This window comes from Crinia signifera, chromosome 3 (assembly GCF_055691185.1).
Source record: "Crinia signifera chromosome 3, ASM5569118v1, whole genome shotgun sequence".
In the NCBI taxonomy this organism is placed as follows: Eukaryota; Metazoa; Chordata; class Amphibia; order Anura; family Myobatrachidae; genus Crinia; species Crinia signifera.
The window spans coordinates 268960132-268981243 of NC_139219.1; the positions used below are offsets into that span (position 1 = coordinate 268960132).

General features: G+C 43.5%; 1 protein-coding gene across 2 annotated transcripts in view; it reads right to left on the reverse strand.

Annotated features, from left to right (window-relative positions):
- Window positions 1-1827: 1827 nt before the first annotated feature.
- HLTF (helicase like transcription factor) overlaps window positions 1828-21112 on the reverse strand; it is a 75769-nt gene continuing 56484 nt past the window's right edge. For both annotated transcript variants that reach the window (XM_083178030.1, XM_083178031.1), the window contains 7 exons: window positions 18542-18666; window positions 16326-16504; window positions 16107-16232; window positions 14359-14471; window positions 5363-5543; window positions 3221-3301; window positions 1828-2466 (listed from right to left, as the gene is read on the reverse strand). In XM_083178030.1, the coding sequence (XP_083034156.1) occupies window positions 2314-2466; window positions 3221-3301; window positions 5363-5543; window positions 14359-14471; window positions 16107-16232; window positions 16326-16504; window positions 18542-18666 (958 nt within the window). In that variant the 3' untranslated portion in view covers window positions 1828-2313. The remainder of the gene's footprint in view (window positions 2467-3220; window positions 3302-5362; window positions 5544-14358; window positions 14472-16106; window positions 16233-16325; window positions 16505-18541; window positions 18667-21112) is intronic.

Here is a 21112-nt window from a genome sequence, read left to right on the forward strand (position 1 = left end):
ACATTTTAACACAGACAGGCCCTGTGTGCACTGGTTACAATAATACAGTGGACAGTAACACCCTCTGAAACTATAAAGGTATACAGATGGATGGCAGTAGAAAAAGACACTATACTCTCTGACACTCAGCTAAATACTGAGGTACAGAGGGCTGCAGAAAAAAACCTGTTCCTGTAGCGTGTAGAGGAGCAGGGATTCCGGTGCACTTCTCCCACAGTGTAGTCCCGCGTAATGGCGTCTTCAGTACGCTGCTGGGGCGTGGGGAAGCTAAGCTCAGGCGGGAAAACAGCGTTATGTCGCTCTAAGCGTGGAGGCGGGGAGCTGTGGATCAAGGCCCCGCCTCCCCTGGAACCATCAGTGCCCTGCGCCATTAACAAAAATGGCGCTCCACAGTACGGCTCCCTGGTGGTCTAGTGGCCGCGCAAAAAAAGACTGGGTGCCACTGCCAGGGTCACCCCGCCCGGTGACTCGACCGCTAGCGGTGCGCACATAAAATGGTGCGCGCGTCCCCTAACATGGAGGGCCCGCTTACCTGTGGTGGAGCACGGTGTCCTCCGTGTCATGAGGAGAGCGGCGGGTCTGGCTATGAAAGTCAGCGCGCCGCTGCCAGCCACAGGGGAGCAGCGTAACGCTGTCTCCGTGTAAAAAAAAAAAAAAAAAATTTAAATTGAAGATTTCAGACAGGGCACGGAGCCCTGTCCCATGGTACCTGTGCCTTGAGGCACCAAGAAACAACTGAAGCCTGTAGGCGCGTGGAGGAGGAGGAGCCTGGGCTGCACTTGAAGAACTCTATTCTACTTGGTGCCTGTAGCTGAAGCTCCACCCACACCCCACTGTCCCAGTGACCACCATTGGCATGAATGAAAAAACAGGATTTCTGGTCTTACCTTGGTAAAACTGTTTCTTTGAGTTCATAGAGGGCACAGGATGCCCTCCCTGCCTTGCAGGGGTTTTACCTGTATTGGTGGTGTGGGCAGTTTCCATTCCTATATGTCTGGTGTATGTATGTATGTATGTATGTATGTATGTATGTATGTATGTATGTATGTATGTATGTATGTATGTATGTATGTAGCTTATGCTTGCTACTAAAACTGATGGCGTGGGGCTTGAGGGCGGGGTATAGGAGCCCGGGGAGCCAGGCACTGTCAAAGTTTTAATTCAACTCTTTTAGTGCCTGCCAGTCAAGCCTATGTCCACCGTAATGATTCCTGTGCCCCCCTATGGACAAAGAAAAGGATTTACCAAGGCAAGACCATAAATCCTTTTTTTTTTTTTTTTTTTTTTTTTAGTTCTGGGTAGGTTGCTGTTTTACCATGAGATAGATAGATAGTAAACGGATGTAAAAGTTACAATAATTGCAGTAGTTAGTGTAGTGTGCCAAAGTACATTATTTCTTTCTTTATTTTTTTACAGGCTGCATTTAAGCATGCTTCTAAATCTTACGCAAGTGAGCAAACTGGGCCACACGTTACGCATCCTGGCAACACTGTGATCAGCCAGAAGTACAGGCACATTAAATGTATATACATTCTTATGGTCTGAAGGTAGGTTCATAGCTGGGGCGGTGGAAGGAGAGACAGGACCGTTAATGACTCACAGGAGCACATATCATTAACAGCATAGTGCGTTCACATTAGATGACATGCACAATATAATGTTACTGATATGCATGTCATCCTGACACTTAACGTTTACTACAGGCCAGCAGACCATTCTACCAGGATCTGCTGGATGCTAAATCTGCACACCATCTCCAGATACCGGTCATGTCTTGCTCACTGTGGCACACTAAGGAGAGCTTAGAATAAATAACACACAATAATATATAATTAAGGGATTTTTTATTTTTAAAGCACTCTCAATTACATAGGACTAAACTATATAAAGGATTCATACTATCTGCACCACTACATTGCTCACTTTAGGGTGCCACAAAAGCTCTACATGAACTATAAAATTGTAGAATTAGTGGTCTGCAATCTAACACACCCTAGAGGTATCTTGCATAACATTTTAATCTAATCCATATAAAAAGAAATATGAAGCTAAAACCTTTTGCATCAGCAGTGCCAACTGACCTATAGCTGCAACATCTGCACCGAAGAACTGTGGTTGGTTCCTGGTCAGGATGGGATGAACTCTGATACCATCGCAGTTGAGTAAGTGCTCAAGCCTGACTCTGCGTTCTAAAGTAACAGTCAGGTTAATTAGCTATTATACAGATTTCCACTACAGCTGTTTAATAGTAGATTTTCCACATGAACAAAAACGTTTGGAGGAACAATATAAAACATACTGTACAATAACCAGTTATAAATCAACAAGTATCTTTATGTCATTGATTCGGGCTTGTTTTATTTCGGTGGAACTTTGCTTGTTTGCGCCAAAGGCTCCTGCAGCGAGCTCTCGCTTTTTGCTCTGAATCTTCAGCATATTTTCTTCAACTGAATCTTTTACAACAAACTGAATGAAAAAGATAAATAAAAAAAGAAGAAGACGACTTATAGTTCGTACTACTTATACGGACAACAGCGTGTTAGCATTATTACAGATAAAATACATTTCCAAGCTCTTTGTGACGGTTGGTGTAGTGTATTTTGCTAATGCTGAATTATACATTTTCTACTCCTTGCTTTTAATAACACTGAAATTAAGATTTGTTTTTAACGCACCTTTAAATAGCTGCTTTTGAAAGATGAGGAATTAAAGGGTATCATTTACTCAAATACATTCAGTAAACAAGAACGAATAACATGTTATTTACCAAGAGAGCTGTGAAGAGTGGTTGCTATCGACAATGTCTCTACTTGTCCACTTTCTCCATAACCCATATTAATAGTCTATGGGGTTTATTTACTAAGATGGGAGTTCTATTTCAGATGGGATGTTGCTATGGGCAACCAATCAGAATCTATTTAGCACCTTCTAGAAAAGAATGGATAGAATCTTGTTTCCCATAGCAACATCCCATCTGAAACAGGGTTTTATTTAGTGTGATGGGAGTTCTATGTGCTGAAACATGGCCATATTGGCAGAAATTAGTGGCCAGGCAAGCTAGCACTATTGCAGACGTCCTGTGCTCTGGATGCAGTTTCATATGTGTGCGGCCTACCCATCCTCTCATGATGAACAGTGAAAAACGCACGGTTACAACCACTGCCACTCTGGGAGGTATTGTGAGAAATAGAACTCATGCACATAAAAGGTGTAACATTACTTTGGTGATGATCACATCCTTGGTCTGTCCCAGTCTATGACAGCGATCAAAGCATTGTTCTTCAGCGGCTGGATTCCAGGCCTTAAATGCGGGGGGAAGAACAATTAAGGAATATACTATAATATGACTATAGTGTCTAAAATGAATAAGGGCTATATTTACAAAACTAATATGAAGGGTGCCCATACACTAGTGCGACTTATCAGAGGCATAAAGTCGCATGTGAATTCCTGTGAACTCCCCGGCGGCAGGATCGCAAACCAAACACTGTCTGCGGTCCTTTTGCATACAATTTATTCTATACGATTATACTCCTAGCTGCAGGATTCCAAAAAATTATTTAGCAGCCATGGCGATCTCCGGCTCCAATCCAATGCGCACAGGACAGAGCATCGGGTCAGAATCTGAGGTAAAATACATATGATTTGACATTTTCCACATGGTTTCTAGGTCCAATGTGTTGGATTCAGCTGAACAGTGACCAAATTTCACGAGTTTGGGCATCTTTACATTTATTATTTATAAAAGGACTAAACTGCAGCTACATATATCAATATTCAACTTGGCAAGAACATCCTGTTCATCAAAAGCAGTACAAGAACACAGACCATAATACACCGTATTAATGGTTCTGAATCTAGGGCAGAAAGTGTCCCTACTTACCTCACACACATTGAAAACCACTAGAAGCACATTTGGTAGGCTAAGGCTTTGTAGTCCGACATCAGTAAGCTACATGGCAAATGGTTTTGTGAATAAATGGATGTAAATCTCTGCAGCCATGTTGTAAAAGCTAGTGCAAAGTCTTCTCAGAAGACATGGAAGTTGTTAAGACAGTAATGCCCCTTACACAATATACTATATGTGGCACCGCTGGTATTGCTGAGTATATCAGTGGTGCCACAAAAACTGAACAACGTGCGGGGCAACACTGAATATTTGTTCAGTGATGTCACTGGGACCCACAGATCCTTCCATCCCAAGGTTGGATCATCAACTGGTGCAAATCCAGCCTGATGTTTCCTCGGCAGCTAGTAGGCCCTCTTGGACATTTTGGTTTAAAGAGTGTTTCTTTAACAGGGCAAGATGGTCTCCCTGCAAGCATCCAGTCCCTTCTCAGTCTTCAAAGAGCATCAGTGCATTTCTAAGGAAAAATATTATCATCATGATAGAGTTTGCTCAGTTCCATTCCAGGATCCTGCAGGTAGACATTCTGTCCACTCCCGCCGTTGGTGGCTTAGCACAGGTCACCTAGATATGGGTCCCCTTTACGGATTCAGAAATGGTTTCTCTCACCATGGAAGCCAGCCTCCGGGGCAGTCACTCAAAAGGCAACCTTTCAGAAGGACGGAAATGGAATCTTGTTTCCCCATAAACATCTTGGAGCTTCCAGCAATCTACAGGGCCTTGTGTCAGACACAACATACCCTCCAAGGCCATCCAGTCAAGATTTGCTTGGACAACGCCACTGATGTTACATACATTTTGGAATCACCAGGCCAAGAGGGAACCGAGCAGGATCCTGCTGTTTACATTGCAGAAGTATAAAATTGGGAGGCCAACTATATTAGCTGCCAGGATATCCACCCAGGGAGTGGGGTGGTTGAATGTCAGAGGTCACCGCTCCATAAACCTGATGAAGACTAAATCACAAGTGCATCCTCATTACTGTTCCAGGGGCCTTTTTACAGACTGTCCGCAACTTTGACCTACCACTGATGTATGTTTTTCCTTTAAAGTCCCTTCTATCTCAGGTAATTCGCAAGTTGACACAAAAATAAGAGACCTTCAATCTGGTTGCCATGGGTTGGTCATGATAGATGTGAAACACTGATCCCAGCTGTAATATAGAAATCTGAATATGTTGGGACATTTACTAAATATTTTTAAAGAAAAGGGGTGCTCTACACCTGCAGCATAAAATCACAGATGTTTTACTTTCCTGAACTGAATTAGATAACAGACTCCAATAGGTTGTCTGCCAAATGATGTTCACAAATGGGGTAGTAACATATACTAACAATTATAAACAAATGCACATGCCTTCTCCTAGATCAGTCTACATATAAATTAGTGTACAGGTAAAAATGGGTGCACGTTAAATAAATATACATTCATGTTTTTGCAAAATTATCTACTTACAGGGTCCATTAAAAACACACGGGATGCTGCAGTCAGATTCAAGCCGACACCACCAGCTTTCAGCGACAGCAGCATGATGGCAGGAGAGCCAATATGACTGCTCTGGAAAGACTGAATTGCTTCTGTTCGCTTTTTCTGTGTCATCGAGCCGTCCAAGCGTGTAAACGTGAAGCCAGACTCTCTATGCAGAAAAATTAGGACAGTATACAGTCTCTATGACAACGGATATTTCATGGATGAACTGGCGTCAATCCTGTGTTGTTTCGCATTAAGCTAGGTTACATAACTGCTAAGCGAGAGGTCAAAGGGCTAAATATGGCAGAATTTCTAACCTTATGTTGAACTTATGAATCATTACTCAGCTATGGTTGTGCATGGTCACAATTAGACCGAATCAAACTCAAAGCACTGAACTGTTCAGCCCAATGATTATGGATAACATATAGGAGTACAATATAAGCACATGCCGGAATTATAGACCAAAACACTGCAAAAATGTTAGGACAGTGCACCGTTTGGAATTATAGGAAAGTGGGTTAGAAAATGCCAAAAATCCCTCACTAGCAAATACAATAAAAGCCAGCTTACAAAAAAAGTCACATACACATCTAATAATAAGAATAGTTATGGCAACCAGCATTACAAATAGTATATTATACATTAGCGTAGTCATGTGCTTTTTCCCAAACAGTATTGTATCATTTGCTATTTATGCTGTAAGGGAAAAGAAATATAATCCCAGAGGTTCCACTACTATAAAAGCTTTTTTATCTATTATTAATGAGACGGAAACAGGCTGTCTGCAAGTTAGATTGTATCCATGGTAGAAACACAGATGTTTTGGCTGAAAGGTTGGTCAACAGGAGCAGGTAAGGAATAATTTGTATTAGTCACTACTTTCAATATGGTGAGGTTTAAGCCTTCATTTTAAAGTTAAGTGATGTATTGCTTGTAGGATGTGACCGCTTTTTATCTAGAAGACAAAAGAGGCTACCGTTTTGCAACTGCATAGTCCTTTTACGTAATAATAAATAAACTCCATATCCATTATAAAAACAAACAAACCCCCCCCCCCCCAAACTGAAAACTGCCTGAACATCTGCAGGGATTGCGCTCATTGAAAAAATGTGTGGGACCCCTCGTTTTAGAAAGTTGGTTACTACACGGTTTCTGGGTCCCGCCACATATTCTGCATTTGAGCTACCCCCATCCACCTCCCACCCTACTGTCAATACAATGCCTTTTAGAGGAGGAGCAAAGCCATTAAAGGTAGAGTGAGTTGATTGAGAGAGAGAGAGAGGGTGTTGGAGAACGAGACTGCGAAAAGAGAGGGGTGGTCAGGAGGGAGGGGCTTCATCAAATGAGAGAAAGATAGATGGTGCGAGATAGAGAAATGGGGAGGAGTAGGAATGTCAAGAGAATGAAAGTTGGAAGCAAGAGATAGTGAGTGTCAGAGAGAGAAAGGGGAAGAGAGGTGGTGTCATTGAACGAGAAAATTAAAGTGTCAGGGAGATAAAGGGGTTGGCGATGGAGTGAGTGTCAGAGAGGGTGTCAGGAAGAGAGCAAGAGAGACTGCACGAGGTAGAGATCGAGGTAGGTATTCAATGGGGATTCTCGCGGGCGGCAGCGAATCCTGTGTAGGATTCGCTGCACTTTCGCCGCAACACTCCCTGCAGGGCGATTCGTCAGGCAGCCGCCCGTTCGCCCTATTCAACGCGTCAGGGGCTCTCTGCCCCAGGCGGCGAATTTTAACCCCCCCCCCGGCGAATGCCGCCGGGGAGCTGGGGGACGGCTGCAGGCAGGGAGATGGAAGCCTCCCTGCGCCAGACACTGTGGGGGTGAAGGAGGGCTCTCGGGGACACAGGGAGAGTCCCCCAGAGCTGGCAGGGGGCTGTGCTAGGGAGCCGCTACACTCACTGGTCCCGGTCGTGCATATGAAATGATCGGGACCAGTGTGAAGTGAATAAATGAATATTAATGAGCGTCTCCTGGCCCCGGCTGGCGAATGTGTAAAAATAATAATAATAATATTAAAAATATATTCATGTGCTGCAAGCACATGAATAAAAATAGCATGCCACATTCCAGTTCACCTAAAAAAGATGACGAATGTAAAATGGAGAATCATGGCGAAAATCAATGGAGAAAGCAGTTCTCCATTTGAGCATTGAATACACTCTCGGCCAATCCCAGTGAAAACCCCATTGAAATACACCAGCGAATTGTAGCAAGCATGAAACGGAGAACTGTCCGGCATTCACTGTTTGCTTTCGGCGAACAGTGAACATTGAATAGGGTGAATCAGATTTTCAGTGAAAAAAATTCACTGCAAGGAGTGAAAACAGACAGATTCTCCGAAAAAACGGTGAATCGGGAGCATTGAATACTGGCCAAAGAGGGGGTGAGAGCGCGAGAGAGAGCATGGGGAAAGAGGTGGGGAGAAGAAAGACCGGAGAAAAGAGAGACTAAAGTGCGATCCTGTGCCAAGTGGGCACTATGGGCTGTATCGCAGCCACAGAAAGCATGGCTATATTTGCTAAAGTCCCACTCAGTCTCTCCACATTCTCTACCTACCTCCCAAAAGAATATCCAGAGGCACATAACTTTTTTTTTTTTTTAACGATGAGGACAAGAACGTTGGGTTCTGAACTATAAATCGTTTACATTGTCCAGTGTGTTTGATCTATTATGAGGCTGATGTGCATTCCTGCTAGTCATTGGTCGCTTCTTCAGAACATACATGAAGATTTGTATGTATTCATGCTCCTGGATGTGGTCACTGACTAGGTCTTTCGCAAGACTGCACTGCATGTATGCACTATATCATTTGTCTGGGCGTTCGAGTTAGTTTGTTTGCATGTTGTACTTACAGAACCTGGCGAGCAGAGAAGGGCTGCAGCAATGATGTACGAGGACACATCTGTAGATGTCAGGGACACCTAAGTTAATACTACTTCTAGATTTGTTAGTGCGGAGACACAGCAGATAATGAACTTGTTTAGGTTACAGACAGAGCCCTATTTCTCTTAGTAGGAAGCAACAAATGTGCCATATGTAGCTTGGACACTTCTAAAGCCATGTATGCACGGTGGAATTTGGCCAGGCTATTTTGCCTAGGAAGTCCAAATCGGCTAGGTGGTTAACCAGAATCACCCCACGTGTACACTGCGGGCAATAGCGATGCGCGGTCCCACAGCGTCACTATGTCCCGGCCAAATGGACTCTGTAGGCAAAACAATTTTGACTAGCCCCAACACAGTGTATTTGGCTGTATATGCGTGCTGGCTGAAGATGGCAGTCTGGCTTTGTGAAAATCAAGGTTCAGTTAAGCCACAAATAGCTTAGTCAAATATCATCCAGCATATAAGCCTGTGTGTACACCCCATAACTCTATATTGCAGAGGTGGCCAACCAGTCAGAGAAAATGAGCCAAAAAATATATGTTATGGTAAGACAAAGAGCCGCTAACTTGCAAAAATGGACGTGGCCTAGCTCCCATAAGGCCACTCCCCATTTTTAATTGGGTTGTGGCCTAGCTAAAAGCAGCACATTTATGCTATATAAACCATCCTGTGACACCTCAGCTTCAAACTAGCATTTATGCTTTTTATTATCTTTATTTTAAACCAGCAGCTCATTTAATGTATTTTATAACACCTTGTCAGACATTTATTTGGTACTTGTGTATTATGTGGGCGCCCAAGATTTCCATCGTACGACATAGTTTTGGTCGCATCGCATGCGATCCGACCAAATTGGACCAGAATTTTTATTGTACAGGCACCCTGATGGGTGATTACTATGTTAAATGCAGCCCCATTGTTAACGCCACCCCCACTATCAATGGTCACCCGCAGCGTGGCGAGCGCAGCGGCGGTACGTGTCCTTGAGTTGATTTTAGATAGTGTGGCGAGCGCAGCGAGCCAACGAGCCCCACGGGTTACTTCACATGTAATCCGCGTACCCTCGCCACGAATTGGGGTCGGTGGCACGCTGCGCTCGCCACACTATCTAAAATCAACTCCACGCAGACGTGGATAGTGGGGTATAAAAAGGTCGGAGGACGCGTACCGCCGCCGCTCGCCACGCTTCGGGTGTCCGTTGATAGTGGGGGTGGCGTTAACAATGGGGGTGCATTTAACATAGTAATCACCCATCAGGGTGCCTGTACAATTTAATATCGCATGCCATTTGTAATGGCATGCGATGCGATATTTTATCGCACAGTGCAGGTCTGTGCACCCGGAAATCGGGTCCCATCGCATACCTAGCCATAAGCCTAGGAAGGAAGCTGGTCCAATAGGGTGAAGCACTGGAGAGAGCAGCACAAACACATCACTGAGGAGCTGAAATAAAGATGGCCACAAAAAGGGTCCTCCCTGGCATCTCCATTTATAATTTCATACAAGCAAGTGGACTGGGTTTGTCAAGGCAGGAAAGCCAAACCCAGCTCTCCTTTCTCACTAAAGAACTCAGTTGTGTCAGCGTGGCGGTGGGTAGGCGAAAGAGCTGACAGCCACTGTTAACAGAGACCAGAGTGATTGTGCGCTACGCTTGTGTGTCTCAGCTCAGGCACCTACGGCACTACTACTTGCCTCCTCTGACTGTATTACGGTGTCATAAAATGATTACATTCCCTTTAAGAATACCAGGTGAAGGAGAAAGAAACCAGCTACCGATTATGAAAGATGCAGTGTAGCAGCATACGTCACATTGTTTGTCTCCCTTGGAACTATCCACACACCGGCATCTGGTCATCGCCGTCACACGCAGATACAGCGGGCGAGAGATGCCTGTCTTACTGAACCATCAGGACCCCTGCTGTGAATATCGAGTCCCAATACCACAGCGGTTACCAGCGGCCCGCAAATACGGCAAGTAAACTGTCAATCATTACTTTTTGGTTGGGCACCACGTGGACTGTGCATTAAATTAAAATAATCTAAAATATATATATTACACATATATACACATACACATACACACACACACACACACACACACACACAATATAAATATATATATATATATATATATATATATAGAAGACAGGCAAGGGCGTCACTCGGAGACTTGTTTCTTGCTGAAAAAGGTTTTTATTGCATGGGTGAAACCGACACCAGTGTTTCGAGCGTGTAGCTCGTCCTCAGGGTACAACCCAAATGTGATACAAACATGGCTTAATAAACCCTTGAAGATTCTCGCCAAACCAACAACAGGTACAATCAATTGATGTGTTTAAAACTCACCTGCGCCAGGTCAGCCCGCTGCTCGCCCCATCCAGCGTACAGTCCAGCTGCCGTCAAGACACCGCGCACTTCCGGGTAGCGTCATCCGAACGCTGCCATCCCGGTGGAACGCATGATGTCATCCGGCCGTCGAGACTTCCGCCTCTGTGAGCCGCAGCGTACCGCCGGCTGCAGGGAATCACTAAAAATACAAGTACAAATCATTATATATTAATGCATTGTGAAAACAAAACCACTCCAAACAAAATTACATACGTGATCATACTAACAAAAAAATGCATATACAAAAATATAAAAATGTGAAAAAATTTATAATTCATGTATATTAAATATTCAATAATAATTGATAAATATTAAACCCCACATCCATAGTGCATAACTTATTGTGAAGAAAAAAATCTTTTTTAAATAAAGAAAAAAATCAATGTTAAAAACATTTAAAAACTGGGATGGTGGCACGTGCTGTAGGCTGCTTCAGCCAATGATTTTTTATATTTGTTCATTATTATCAATATTACACTAACTGAACCCTTATTCTGTCAAAGCGGTCCCCCCTAGATATTTTAATTTTTTTATTTATTATAATTTTTAATTTTTCAAAATTTTATTATTATTAGGGGAAATCCTTGGACAAAAAAGGGCAAGAAAAAGGAAAAAACACCAATTATCGGCCATATTCTCACAAGAAACTATGCAACCCATGTTGTTCGTTCAAACCATGGGGAGAAATTGTGTCCAGTATATGGATCCACCTCGCTTCTGCTTGGAGTAATTTTCTACCCCTATTACCCCCCCGAATGAGAGGGGGTACATGCTCCACAATCTTAGAACGCAGACTTGCTATACTGTGTCCCATTGTGACACAGTGTCTCGCCACCGGTTGGTCACTCGAGCCACTACTTAATGCCTGTCGGATGGCGTGACGATGATTCGCCATCCTCTCTTTAAATTGACATTCTGTCTTGCCCACGTAGTAGAGCCCACATGGGCAAGACAGAATGTATACTACGAATTTAGTGGAACAGGTCACTGCAGATCTGATCGGGATCTTCCTACCAGTATGGGGGTGATTAATCGAATTACCCACCAGCATTGAACTGCAGGTGGTGCACCCCAGACATCTAAAACAACCCGCAGCTCGGGTCAAGAAGTGACTGGGTGCCGCTGGTTTGGTAAGCTGTGAAATGTCCAGCTTCACCAATAGATCACTTAAATTTTTACCCCGTTTGTAAGCTGGCATTAGCTGCATTTTATTGAGACCAGGCAAATCTCTATCAGTAGTGATTAAAGGCCAATGCTGCTTTACTTTTCTAGTAACAACCTTACTGTCACTGGCGTATTGATTTACCCATGGTATCTTCTGTGTGGGTAGCCTGGTCCTATCAGGGGGGTTTAAGGCCACATCCCTAGGAATCTGCAGGACCCTGTTCTTAACCTTAACTAGGTGGTCCCGCCTATATCCCCTCTGCTCAAATTTAGTTTGCATTAAATCCAACTGTTGGATAGTTTCTTGGGGATCGCTAGTAATGCGTCTCACCCTGAGCATCTGGGAATAAGGGAGACCATCCCGTAAAGGCAACGGGTGGCAACTCTCGTGGCGCAGATTAATGATTAACTAAATTTGAGCAGAGGGGATATAGGCGGGACCACCTAGTTAAGGTTAAGAACAGGGTCCTGCAGATTCCTAGGGATGTGGCCTTAAACCCCCCTGATAGGACCAGGCTACCCACACAGAAGATACCATGGGTAAATCAATACGCCAGTGACAGTAAGGTTGTTACTAGAAAAGTAAAGCAGCATTGGCCTTTAATCACTACTGATAGAGATTTGCCTGGTCTCAATAAAATGCAGCTAATGCCAGCTTACAAACGGGGTAAAAATTTAAGTGATCTATTGGTGAAGCTGGACATTTCACAGCTTACCAAACCAGCGGCACCCAGTCACTTCTTGACCCGAGCTGCGGGTTGTTTTAGATGTCTGGGGTGCACCACCTGCAGTTCAATGCTGGTGGGTAATTCGATCACCCCCATACTGGTAGGAAGATCCCGATCAGATCTGCAGTGACCTGTTCCACTAAATTCGTAGTATACATTCTGTCTTGCCCATGTGGGCTCTACTACGTGGGCAAGACAGAATGTCAATTTAAAGAGAGGATGGCGAATCATCGTCACGCCATCCGACAGGCATTAAGTAGTGGCTCGAGTGACCAACCGGTGGCGAGACACTGTGTCACAATGGGACACAGTATAGCAAGTCTGCGTTCTAAGATTGTGGAGCATGTACCCCCTCTCATTCGGGGGGGTAATAGGGGTAGAAAATTACTCCAAGCAGAAGCGAGGTGGATCCATATACTGGACACAATTTCTCCCCGTGGTTTGAACGAACAACATGGGTTGCATAGTTTCTTGTGAGAATATGGCCGATAATTGGTGTTTTTTCCTTTTTCTTGCCCTTTTTTGTCCAAGGATTTCCCCTAATAATAATAAAATTTTGAAAAATTAAAAATTATAATAAATAAAAAAATTAAAATATCTAGGGGGGACCGCTTTGACAGAATAAGGGTTCAGTTAGTGTAATATTGATAATAATGAACAAATATAAAAAATCATTGGCTGAAGCAGCCTACAGCACGTGCCACCATCCCAGTTTTTAAATGTTTTTAACATTGATTTTTTTCTTTATTTAAAAAAGATTTTTTTCTTCACAATAAGTTATGCACTATGGATGTGGGGTTTAATATTTATCAATTATTATTGAATATTTAATATACATGAATTATGAATTTTTTCACATTTTTATATTTTTGTATATGCATTTTTTTGTTAGTATGATCACGTATGTAATTTTGTTTGGAGTGGTTTTGTTTTCACAATGCATTAATATATAATGATTTGTACTTGTATTTTTAGTGATTCCCTGCAGCCGGCGGTACGCTGCGGCTCACAGAGGCGGAAGTCTCGACGGCCGGATGACATCATGCGTTCCACCGGGATGGCAGCGTTCGGATGACGCTACCCGGAAGTGCGCGGTGTCTTGACGGCAGCTGGACTGTACGCTGGATGGGGCGAGCAGCGGGCTGACCTGGCGCAGGTGAGTTTTAAACACATCAATTGATTGTACCTGTTGTTGGTTTGGCGGGAATCTTCAAGGGTTTATTAAGCCATGTTTGTATCACATTTGGGTTGTACCCTGAGGACGAGCTACACGCTCGAAACACTGGTGTCGGTTTCACCCATGCAATAAAAACCTTTTTCAGCAAGAAACAAGTCTCCGAGTGACGCCCTTGCCTGTCTTCTATTTGTTGTGCCTTATTGGTTCAGGGAAGGCACCGGAGCAAGCTGCATCCTTAATGCGAGTGGAGTGCCGGATCTTCCATTTCTATTTATATATATATATAAAATTATTATTTTTCAAAATAAATACACCTAAATACACCTTATATAAAATAAATACACTTTATATATTACCATTGATGCATGTGATTCAGTACATGTTGTAAAGAATTATATAAATTAACGCAGTGCTTTTACACACTTCTAGCTATTGCTTGTAGAGAAAATAACACATTTGGCCTCCACCTAACCCCAACTGGTGCCCAAGCATTAAGGTGAATGGTGTACAGGGAACAGAGGGCTACACGCTCATGGATACCAGAAGGAAAAATTCAAATTTACACTATATAGAAAAAAGTAGACCTTCAATAACAGCTTACTGTATTATAGAAAAAGGTGCTTCGTGTATTCTTACCCAAGAGCAGTTTCTATCAATGATAAGTATGAGGTGAACTGGGATACGATGATACTTTTGACATCAGGGTTCTTGTCTCTCAGTTCTGTTAATGCATGCATTAATGCATTTATCTGAAAAAGCACAGAAATAATGAAAATGTGTATAATAAGAGGGGGGAGGGGGGTGTGGCCACAGCAGCACAGGAGTAAAGGAGTGCGGTGAGAAAGCTCCCTGGACACTATTCTTGTATATGCCTTGGGCAGCATGCAGGCGTATTAAGCCTGGAGCTGGATGCCGCTGACTGGCTACTGCCCGCCGGGCAAGGGCAAGCCACTAACCCTGAGACACTGTCCCTGTGGAGTAGAGGGGAATTAGCGGGGAAGCAGCTTGTGGCTCTGGAACCATTTAAACCTCAGGTGATAAAGAACTGAAACCAGGATCATTCCTCACTATAGCAAGCTCTGGGGAAAAACTGCTAGACAAGAAAAAAGGCATTTCCAGAATTAAGCTCAGGTTTATACAGTATATCACCACAACTGCTTGTGTGGAAACAGTAAAAATAAAGTAAATCAGGTGTGCCACTAATTGATATGTACAATGAATAATCTTTTTATACTGCAGCAGTGTGTGATCAAAAATAAGCGACTTCCTTTCTGTGGAGAAGGACTATCTATATTAAACCTAGTAACAACAATCCTTTATATTCTGCTGTAAAAGACTATCATTAAGAAATCTGAGTGCTGGAGAGAAAATAAACCTCTGTATATAATATTATAACTGTACAAGGAAATAGCAAGCACAGTTAAGCCTGTGTGCGCCAAGCAGAATCTGTATAATCAGCGATCAAGGCTTAGGGGGTATTCAATCTGGAGGTGGCTCGACCGCCGTGACCCTGTTCTGTTCTCGGTCAGCTCGACCGAGAACCCGCAGGCAGGATTCAATGTCCCGCCTGCAGTTTGACGAGAAGTGGGTGTGGCCGCGAGTTGCGGTCGGGAAGAGGCGAGCTGCAGCCGGCAGCTCGTCACTTTCTGGCCGTTCTCGGCAGAACGAGCCCGACAGCTAGTGAAGTCGGGCTCATTCTGCCGAGATAGTCTGCTCAATGCTGTCGGGGAAGACAGCATTGAATAGGGCCCGGCGGCCATCTCCCCCTTGGGGAGATGGTCACTGGTGATTGAATACCCCCCCCCCCCCCCCCATAGTGTGGACACATATTGAAGCAGTGTGCGGGGGTTAAAAATATGTGACCTTCTGTTGGGTGAGAAAGTTAATTCTCTACACTCAAGTAAATAATCCAATCCAAGATATCCGTGCCATTAAGCACTGACAGAAATGGGGAAAACAAGAAATGCAACCGCAGCTGGAGAAGTATGCCCGATCACGGGCAGGCAGCAATACACATATTACACTACAACTAGTACTGGAAACTATAAAAGGTAGTGAGCAATGTCTGACAGAGAAAATCACTGATATACAAGCTGACATCACCTCTATGAGACAAAACATCAGAGATGTTAAAGGGCAAATTAGGGAGGCCGAGAGACAGGTCTCCAAATTGGAAGACAAAAATAATCTCCTGTCAGACCAAGTGCGTGATATAAAATATAAACTCAGATATGAAGGGGAGGTTACGAAGGAATAATGTGAGATATTTTTCGTTACCAGAGCGTGAAGAAGGGACAGAGCCCCAAAAATTCATATAATAATAATAATAATAATAATAATAATAAAACTAGCAGCTACGGTTATTATGAATCTTAATGTCTTACTTTGGAACTGGAAATCCACTTTCCATCTGTTCTTTGATTGTCACTAGAGATCGAGTCTTCCTCAGGGCAATCCAGTAAGTCTTCCATGCGTATATCACTTCTGCATAGAGGGCACTTGGCATTTGGCTTTGGAAGAAACGTACAGATATATCACAGCCTGTACAGCGCAGTAACAAAGTACTTCAGTAAGAGTGGGAGAATAATACAATAAACACTTACATGCTTGCTGTGAATGACCTGACATATACATGGCTTGCAATAGACATGAGCGCAGCGGGTTATTACTGGCATGTTCAGAGAGTCCAGACAAATAGCGCATTCTACATCGGAGCCGGAGCTCACCACCTGCTTTATTTTGTTCACAAGCTTCTCGCGCAAGTCTTCTGAAGTGGAGCTACCTGCGGAGTTACAAGCAAAAATACTTTTTTTTTTAAATCAAGGACAATTGATATTTTAGTCAAAATGATGAATTCCATTTAACTGGGGTTCTAAATGCAATGACCACCAACAGTAGTGGCCTCTTTGTGATTAAGACATACATGTGTATGTAGTATATAGACAATGTGGTGCAACAAACCAGCATCACAAGGCTACATTGATTCATTTAGGCAGAGTCTGTACACAGAGTGCTACCATGCAGCTGCTGTGGCTGTTTCTCACGCCAAGATTTGTTGTGCTTCGTGCCACTGAGTGTGAATCTATACGCAGACACACAATTGTTGCATATCAAATGAATCAGTGCAGTTTTAGGAAGCGGTTTTTTTTTCTGCATCACGTTTGTGATTCACGAGAAAGAGATATCGACAATGCTTATTTTGCTACATTTTCTCCATCGATAATAACTAAACTAAGTACTTAGAATTATTATAACACAACACAGGCACAGTTTAGGACAATGACACATGGTGCAGCTAAGTCAGAATGTCCACAATGTGCCAAATGGTGCTCTTTGTAATATATTGATCAGGATTTTTATTTGGAACTTTTTAATAATAGGGTAACAACACAAAATCTTCATTCAAAAGGTTTTTTTTGTGCTAAGTTTAGTGTCCGATAACATGTTAGGATTCTGTTTCTAGACCACTACTGGCAAAGTTCTTTTCACATCATCCCTTTGTACTATCTATAATATGTATTATATGTGGCAGTGCCCCCTGGTGCTTAAAAGACTAGGTTGTCCAACAGTCATAGTCCAATGCTGTAGAGATTGTTGGGGGGTTTAAATCTTTTTTCAGACAGTCGAAAATATCGGCCAAGTCGACCATCTATATTCAACCTTCCGACCAATGAAAAAGTTCCGACAGTCAGAAACTGAAAGCGTTAAATCTGTGAAAAACCCACAGATCCACATGTATTTTGACAAAAAACAGCTGCAGATTCGACAATCTAGTGCAGTGCTGGGCAATAAGAATGGGATGTGTAGTTCATCAACAGCTGGAGGGCCGGTAATTGCCCACCACTGATCTAGTGGCTGTTTTCAACAATGCAGATTCGACTTTAAAAAAAAAAGTGGAATATGCATGAGCTTCAATGCAACCGAAAATGGCTGTATTAAACAGGTGTGTATTGCAACCTCCAACTGTCAGAAATATCGGCACATTAAATAACCCACTAAAGCTTTATATAGAAAATAGGCTCTAAACTGTATGCTACATAAGGATTTATAAAGATGAACCATTCAACAGCCACAATCTAAGTTCCTTAGGATAATCACGATATTTACATTTTAACACTATCATTTCCTATATACATATCCAGCAGGGGCGAATTTAGGGGTCAGGCCGCCCCTAGGCACAATTTTTGCGCGCGCCCCCCCCCCACCCATATGTATGTATATGTGCACCCACATATATATATATATAAAATCACAGTAAACACAATGATTGGTACACACTTGGGTGCACACACTTAATATGGCAATTTATTAGCACTTACTGTTTCATAGCAGGGATGCAAACAGTTAAAGTGCTTCAGAGACATTCCTTTAGCTCCGTGTAGCAGCAGCATGAGAGGACGGAGGGCTCCGTAACCTGAGAGCACTGCAGGGTAGTGTTAGACAGCTTGTGTGGACGGGCGCTGGATGCTGTCAGTGTGCGAGCAGGGCAGGCATATTGCCTGTATTCTCTGCTCGGAAGGAGGGAGGGAGGGACGGACGGGACTTCAGGCTGCAAGCGCTGCTAAAGGTACAGTGGCAGCCGCCAACAGCGCTGAGCGCACAGGCACAGCTGTGGGGATGCAGGGAGGTTAGAGAGCACCTCCCTGCACTGAGGAGTGGCGGCGAGCGGCCGCTCTGTAAAACAAACTGAGTGAAGGACATGCCTGCCAGCTGCCGCCCTTGACAGGTGCCGCCCCTAGGCCCGTGCCTCACGGGCCTAGTGACAAATCCGGCCCTGATATCCAGTAAACTGCAGAATGTATTCATAGCATCTTCTGACCTGCAGAAGAAATGGAAGACAAACTGCTTGAGACCAGATGGGGATGACAGCACAGCTGCCTCAATCTCATCAGCAAAGCAAGTACATCTGCGTAATGTGTCAGCACTGTTCCTTCTTTAAAGTACCTGGAAGACATGGACAGGTGCATGGGTCATAAGAGTTGGAGTGATTAAAACACAGTTTACTAAAAATGGCGCTAGAATTTAAATCCCATTAAAATTGGGCGAGGATGACCTTAGTATTACAGAAACGGATTAGGAACACTGACATATAAACGCACAAGGGCAAAACAATGTATACATAAGCCAAAAATTTAATAAATATATATATGTTTAAATATACATTTTATATTTAGAGAAGTCCTGTTGACAACCACAAACACTAAATGGAGGATGTAATGATCTGGTAAGCTGAAGACAACAGAACTCCTGCAAAACTCTACACAGATACAGTGAGACTTCCCAAGGTAATTAGACACTAAAGGGGTTTATTTACTAAGATGGGAGTTCTATTAAAAATGGGATGTTGCCCATAGCAACAAAGCATAATCTTCTAGAAGATAATTGATGAACTGGTTGCCCATAGAACATCCCATCTTCCGCAGTACTCTCATCTCAGTAAATAAACCCCTCAGGGTCATTTTTGTAATAATGTAATAAATAACAAAGTATAGAATTGTATCCTTAACTACAATCTTGTTGTTTCAATTTTTTTTATCGGGCTACTCAATTAGCTGCTATTTTGCAAATAAAATGTTATTTAATGTAACAATTCACAACAAGAAGTCTGTCACTACCGTGTCAAACCACAGCATATCACGAGAAGAAGTGCCGTTTAGCACAAAAGGATCATAGATGAACGTGGACACACCTATATACTGCATTTTAGATTTAGTTGAAATCAGACCCCCCCCCCCCCCCCCACACACACACTTTGCATCAAGAGCTCAGGGTACAGCAGCTATACAATTAGAGCTCTTGAAGGGGGTTATTCAATTATTGGTGATGTGCTGATGCGTTCATCACCGATAATTACAGTACAGTAACCTCACGAATTTTCTTGCACCCCTCCACCAACACTGGTCACTGATTCTAAATAGAATGGGTCAGGGCCGGCGCTACCCGCTTAGCACAGCCTGCATAGCACGTAGGTGCCGGCCCTTAGAGGCGCTTTCTCCCCTCCTTCAATACACTGTACTATACTCCGGGCTGCCGCAGCCTGCGCCTGTCAAAGTACCAAACGAAGATATGGAAGTGTTCCTCTGGCGCTTATAATTCAAATTCTCTTTTTTTATAGTTCAAGTAACCTTGGCACTGGATGGATTTATCAAGGTTTTCCTTGCAATCCCGGAGTAATGTCACACAATTTCGCAGGCGCCGCTGGAAGTGGCGGAGACACTGAGCGGCGTCAGCCAGGACCTGGGAAATTGTGTGACATAACTCCGGGATTGCAAGGAAAACCTCGATAAATCCATCCAGTGCCAAGGTTACTTGAACTATAAAAAAAGAGAATTTGAATTATAAGCGCCAGAGGAACACTTCCATATCTTCGTTTGGTATTGTATGTTTTATTGAAGTAGTGTCTCGATTGTTTGGTAGTGAGACCTTAGGCTGCTTATAGCGCATTATATTGGTTCTTAAATCACCTTCAAAATGAGCCTGTCAAAGTATTTGAGAGGCAATGGCGCCAGCAGCAGGCTTAGCCCACCAGACGGAAGCTCTCCACAGCAGGACCACATGTCCCAGTCCTGCTGAGTGACGCTGCCCGCCTCCTGTCCGGCGGAGCTTGTGGAGTCACAGTGCCGGGACTTCCCTTCCCCAGTGTCAAGCAGGGCAGGTGACATAATGACGCTCTTGCGCGAACAAATGCCTGCAGGGGGAAGTGTCGGCGGCTGGTTTTTAATAAAGCAGGATGATGTACAAGCGTGGGACAAACTGTGGGAGCCTGTATACATAGTCAGAGAGGCCATGCTGGCAGGCGCTGTTGTGTGACAGTGTATATAAAAAGGTACGTGCCACTGTAAATAAAAGGGTAATTACCCAGTGCCAGAACGGTGATCCAGTATACTAGACAGGGCTGTGGAGTCGGAGTTGGAGTCGGAGTCGAAGCAAATTTCGAGTACCTGGGGTCGGAGTCGGCAAACAATGCACCGACTCCAACTCCGAAAATTATAATTAATGACTTCTCTACCGTAAGAATAAAGACCAATGCATGCAGTGCCTCACGTAACCGCAAAACAAACACGTTAAGTGACCGTGAAAAAGCATGCTTTTCATGTGCTTCACTATATGGCACGCAACGCACAATTCCGAGCACCAATACTTATAAATGTATTCTCCCTTGTAGTTTACAACTTATTTCAAACCTTGGCTAAGCCATTCCTTACGCTGGTTCATATTGATGTACAGGCACCATTTTTCGTCGCCAGTAAAGATTCAGTAAATAAATTGTTCCTTGTGTCCGTGAATTGAACGGTGACGAGCAAGCAAACCAGCGGACAAACATTGTGTGTTTGTCCTTTGCTTAAACTGTTCAATACAGTAGACTGTTGGCTTCCCAGCCTCTAGTTTC